The sequence below is a fragment of the Meriones unguiculatus genome, chromosome 3 (assembly GCF_030254825.1).
Source record: "Meriones unguiculatus strain TT.TT164.6M chromosome 3, Bangor_MerUng_6.1, whole genome shotgun sequence".
NCBI classification, from domain to species: Eukaryota; Metazoa; Chordata; class Mammalia; order Rodentia; family Muridae; genus Meriones; species Meriones unguiculatus.
Window position 1 is genome coordinate 67,267,896 of NC_083351.1, and position 5,937 is coordinate 67,273,832.

The 5,937-nt window shown below is 39.3% G+C and overlaps 1 protein-coding gene across 1 annotated transcript; it reads left to right on the plus strand.

Annotated features, from left to right (window-relative positions):
* The first annotated feature begins 243 nt into the window (after positions 1-243).
* On the plus strand, positions 244-1,419 carry LOC110558942 (olfactory receptor 9A4-like). Its single transcript, XM_021654126.2, has one exon. It carries the CDS (start codon positions 244-246, stop codon positions 1,186-1,188), a length of 945 nt encoding a protein of 314 aa, XP_021509801.1. The 3' UTR covers positions 1,189-1,419.
* The last annotated feature ends 4,518 nt before the right edge of the window (positions 1,420-5,937 follow it).

The following is a 5,937-nucleotide window of genomic DNA, read 5'->3' on the forward strand; positions in this document are numbered from 1 at the left end:
ATGTTTTAAAATCTGAGGGTGGCAAGAACACTGGCTCTAGGCTCTGACTTCTGTTCTGTTGGCCTTTGGATGGCTGTGAGTGGTGCTGCAGAAAGCTTGTATGTAAAGTTCTATGCTTTAACCTTTCTCTGGAATACCTTTATGTCGTCTAGTACAGTTATCCTGGGAGGAAGAAGGACAATCTTATGACCAGAAGTATCTAGTTGATCAGACCTAAAACTTAGAAGCAAAAGTCAAAATTACATGATGGACAACCTCTCTAGTGCCACTGAATTCTGCCTTCTAGGATTCCCTGGATCCCAGAAACTACACCACATTCTTTTTGCCATATTCTTTTTCTTGTATTCAGTGACACTGCTGGGAAACATGATCATCATCGTTATTGTCTGCGTCGATAAACGTCTACAGTCCCCCATGTACTTCTTCCTCGGCCACCTCTCTCTACTGGAGATCCTGGTAACAACTACGATTGTTCCCTTGATGCTTTGGGGGCTGCTGCTCCCTGGAAACCAAACAATATCTCTGACGGGATGTGTTGTCCAACTCTTCCTTTACCTGGCTCTGGGGACCACAGAGTTTGCAGTGCTTGGAGCAATGGCTGTGGACCGTTATGTGGCTGTCTGCAACCCTTTGAGGTACAGCGTCATCATGAACAGCCGCACTTGCATCTGGGTGGTGACTGTGTCCTGGCTGTTTGGGTTCCTTTCTGAAATCTGGCCAGTCTATGCAACTTTCCAGTTTACCTTCTGCAAATCAAATCTGTTAGATCATTTTTACTGTGATCGGGGCCAGTTGCTCAAATTATCTTGTAACGATACCTTTCTCACAGAGTTCGTTCTTTTCTTAATGGCTGTTTTCATTATTATTGGCTCCTTGATCCCCACAATTACCTCCTACACCTATATCATCTCCACCATCCTCAAGATCCCTTCAGCACCAGGCCGGAAGAAAGCCTTCTCCACCTGTGCCTCCCATTTCACTTTTGTTGTAATTGGCTATGGCACCTGCCTGTTCCTGTATGTGAAACCCAAGCAAACGCAAGCAGCTGAGTACAACAGAATGGCGTCACTACTGGTTTCTGTGGTTACTCCTTTTCTGAATCCTTTCATCTTCACTCTTCGGAATGATAAAGTCAAAGAGGCTCTTAGAGATGGAGTGAAGCGTTGCTGTCTGCTCTTCAGGGACTAGTTCTTCTCTTGGTTACTCCTAAGTGGAATATCCTAGTAAAATCACAACTTCTCTACTCCATTAAAGTTGCAGTAAAATTTGAATCCTATGCACAAGTTGCAGTCATACCATGGAAGATCTACATCCAAGCCCCTTTACAAGAAACACCAAATAATCTGCCATTTTACTAACTAGAACCTTAGAGATTTTGTGTCTGCCTCTTTCCACTGTTGAGTGCAAAGATGAATGTTTTTGAAGGCCTTGGAAAAACTAGAGCAAGGAAAGTTTCCTAAGCATCCCATTAGACCAATTACTCTGAAGTTGTATTTCCTAGAAGAAAAAGAAATACTAAAGAAAATGGAGGTTGAGAGGTGCTATCTACAGAGTACAAAGATGTTCACTTTGGTCCATCAGTTTAGCCAAGACATTCTCTGTATTTTAGTGCAATCATGTGACAAGATGCCCATCTACATTTTTAAAACTTTTGGATGCTCTCCCTACTTGTAGATAATATAATTTTCCTGGATCAACTGGTACATAATTGTGACTGTAGCATTGTTTGTATATTGCCACACAAACAGTCTAGAATGGTGATGGGGCACGTGACAAACATTTCCTCTGGAAATTCTTGGTAGTATCCAGAATATTTAGGAATATAAATAGAGAAGACTCCTTTTCCTAAACTTTGGAATATTGCATAAGCTGCCCATCTTTGAGGCAGGCATAGAAAAAGACAAACAAATAAAAATAAAATAGTAAATTCTAGAAATATAGTGTGTTACGGCTGCTGAAAACTGCCATTTCTGTTTAAACTTATCCCATCTAAAATTTCCAGCTACAAAGTCCAGGAGTCTCTGACATGTTCCAAATGATTTCTCTTCATGCAGAATTTAAAAACTGAGAGGCAATTAAAGAATTTGGGTTTGGGAGAAGTTACAGGATTTCACATAATGTTAGAGGAAAGAGCTTAGAAGGAAGAAGTTTGTTTACACGGTGTCAGCCAGTAGCTCCTGCCATCTCTAATGTGGGTGCATGCGTGCATGCGTGTGCGCATGCGAGTGTGTACGTGTGTACTGGAAAATGCACCTAGGCCATAACTTGCTAGGCAAGCATTCATTTCTTGAGCCTTATCTCCTATTGAAGAAATTAACACTTCCTATAAATTTGGTCTGTCAACCAACCCTCTCGTTTGTCTGGGATTGCCTCTTTTTGCCCCACATTTTGAAAATAATTTTGCCGAATATAGAATTTTTTTTTAATTTTTACTTTTTATGGTGTAACTGGATTGCTAGTGGTCATATGGGGATTCACCAAGCTCATTCCCTGGCACAAAGACTTGGACAACTGGGAATGACAGGAGATCAAGCCATAGAGGAAGGAAAAGTAATTACTTTTCACAGTTGGGATGGGAGAGGCCTAAGGCTGGAAGTTCCTTAAAGAGATATGGAAACAGGTGTTAGCTTAGGTAATTAGAGGGCCTCTGGCTCCTCCCCATTCTCCACTGGTCCTGTTTAGATGCTGGTCCCTGTGTCTTCCCGCAGTTCTCCTTGCACTATCTTCTGGGAACAAGAAGTCACCACCTCTGGGAGCCCCCTTCTGCTCTCCTCATCTAGCTCTGTCTCCCAGGCGGCCCTTGTATTTTCTTTTCTCTTGGAACTTAGCACTCTATCCACTTCCTTCTGGTTATAATTGTTTCCAACTAGAAGTCAGTTGTTGATCTTACTCATAGTCCATTACATATGAGCTTGGTGGATTGGAAGGTTGTTTCCTCTTTTTCTTTGTACTTATTTTTCTACTTTATTGACCTCTGTGGATGTGTAGATTGATGTTATTTTTTTTCTTTCCTTCCTCCCCTCCCAAATTTAGGAAAATTTTGATAATTATCTGTTTCTGTATTCTCCTACTTTTCTGGTACTCTCATCACATGTATGTTACTGTACTCAGGGATGTGTCATAATTTCCTGAGACTGCTCTTTTTTTTCTTTGTTTTTGTTCTTTAGATTGCATAATTCCTTTTGATATATCTTCAAGTTTAGTAGTTTGTTTTCTTCTATCAGCTGAAATATATTATTGAGCTCCTCTAGAAAAAAATTATTTCATTTATGGTACTTTTAAATAACATGATTTCCACTTGGATTTGCATTTCTCAATGAAGAGAAATAGGATTATCGTATGTTAACTTTGTAGGCCCTGTTATCTTCAGTTCTTTGGATATTTCTATTGTAAGTTGAATTTTAGTGTGAGATATTGTCTCCTACACATTCAGTTTCTGTAATCTACATTTTCTCTTGTTCATGGGTAATTCTTTACTGCTCCGTTATCTTTGGTTGAAAAGTAGACATTTTAATATTAAATTGTTCATTGCAGGCACTGGATCTATTGTTAACCGATCAGTTCCAATTTTCTTGTCAGTTTGCTTAATGTTCTGGATGAACTATTTTGTTTAGGTATATGTTCCTGACCACATATACTCTATGTGATGACCCCTCAGAGGATATAGGCTTTAACATCCATGTAGTCATCTTGAGGTGGTGGTGACCTTATTACATTCTGGTCATCTCCAGGTGTTAGGCCCTGCAAATTTTCAGCTGGTTGTTCATTTGGAATCCTCTGTTTAGTTATTTTAGACAACTCAATCTGTGAGCTAGGCTTCTCTTGTACTAAATATCAAGAACATCTATTTTCCCTCAGGTAGCCTTTTAGAAACTGTAGAATTTAAGAGTTCTTAGTAAAACCTTTTCACTTCCCCTAAAAAAGCAATTGCAGTCAGGCTGCTCACAGGCTCACCTTCTTTAGAGACTGTTCCTTGACTGGGAAGGAGCCATCTCATGCAAAGCTTATATTTTGCTCCTATTCAGTCCAGGAAAAGTGGTTGACAAAAAGACACAAAGTCATTTGATTTTTTTCAACAGAAGACCAAACCTTTGAAATAATATTTTTTCAGTGTCTCTTTATGGTTAATCCCTCCATCTCTCAGTCATTATTTTCAATATTCTAAGATAGTGTGACCTTGAACTAAAATAGTACGCTTGGTTAGTGGTCTTTTTCTGTCCATTCCTATTTTTTTTTTCTTTACCAAAGAGTACCTTCATATCAAATCACTTCTCAGGCAATACAGGACACAATTTTTATTTCTAGAAAACTATATCCAAGTAAGCTGTTGTTAGAAATAGACCCCCAAACAGAATAGGGAATCTGGAGGTGGATCCATATTCTCTGGCCAGATATTAATGAATATGCCTCTCTAGAGGCATTGACAGACCTATAATAATTAGTCCATGAAGGATATAAAGTTGTTAATATTTTCCCCTTTTTGGGCTAGTGTTTCAAAAATTCAAGGACATGAGAAATGCAAGAACTATACATCTTGGTAAATACTGCTAAGTGACATTACTGGGGAGAGAAAATAGCTTCAGTTTCTTTCCAACTGTGTATCAGAGTTACAGAGTTCATTAGTTCATTTTATGTTACTATCAAAAAATACTCAAAGCTAGGTACTTTATGAAGATGTGAAGTTAAATTTTCTCCCCATTCTGAAGTTCTAAGAGCATGATAGAAGCATCTTCTTGTCTCCATTTACAGAGAAAGTGTGTTCAGTGTCATCTAAATAAGGAGAGTGTATGCAGGAGAGGTCACAGGGCTAGAGAGGAAGCAGAATGAAAACTGAGGCAACCTACATAATTTGATTCTTTTGTTTTCCTTTTTTTATTAATTTGGGACAGGTTTTCACCCACACTGTAGCTCAGGATGATTTGAAACTCACTGTTTGGCCCGAGAGGGTATAAAACTCATAGCAATCATCTTGCCTCAGCCCTCTAGATTATCTGATTATGAACATTACATTCTAATGCAAAGTACTCCACTCAAAGTAAATGGAATGTCAATCTATCCGAGGGTGGGGAACCCTGTAGTCTTTATATAAAGATGTCTATGGTGATGCAATTGAGAACTTAAAATATCAATGTTCTGTGGTGTGTGTGTTACCTTTCTATTGCTGTGATGAGACACTGTGACCAAGGCACCTTTTGAAGCAAGAGTTTATTTAGGGCTTTTTGTTACTAAGTGTGAGTCCATGATCTTTATGGTGGGGAGTATGTCAACAGGTAGACAGGCATGGTATTGGAGCAGTAACTGAGAGCTTACATCTCAATCCACAAGCAGAGAGGGAGAGAGAAAGAGAGAGCAAGAGGGAGCTAACTGGGAATGGTGTGGGCTTTTGAAATCTCAAAGCTCACTTCCAGTGATACACCTCCTTCAACAAGGCCACATTTCCTGACCTTCACAAACAGTTCAGTTAACCTGGAACCAAGCAATTAAATGAATAGGATTTATGTGGGCCATTATCATTCAAACCACTTTATTTGTCTTGAATCAATGACCTGATCTCCTGTTAGAAGATATGAACACTTCTCTTACTTGAGAAACAAACAAAGCTCGAGTAATTCCTTCCCAGGTAGTCTAGTTGTCTCAAGTTGATAACTAGAGCTATCACAAATGGGATACCTGAGTATTTATTGGACAGTAGGACAAAGCACCATCAATAAATCCCTGACTAGGGAAGATACAGATATCAGACTGTTAGCTGAATACCCATCATAGCCATCTAACACATTGCCTTAGAAGACAATGCTTGCCTTCCTCATAATCTGATTCTATGTCATCTTCTTTTAAAAGGGTAACAGTGACTCTCAACATAAACTTGAAAACAGAGGCTACCAGAAAACTGAAGACCTTATACACCAAAGCTGCAGAAAGTCTGAAATGGCATGC

Coding starts and splice junctions, on each gene's coding strand:
- LOC110558942 (XM_021654126.2), top strand. CDS start 244: ATGATGGACAACCTCTCTAGTGCCACTGAATTCTGCCTTCTAGGATTC.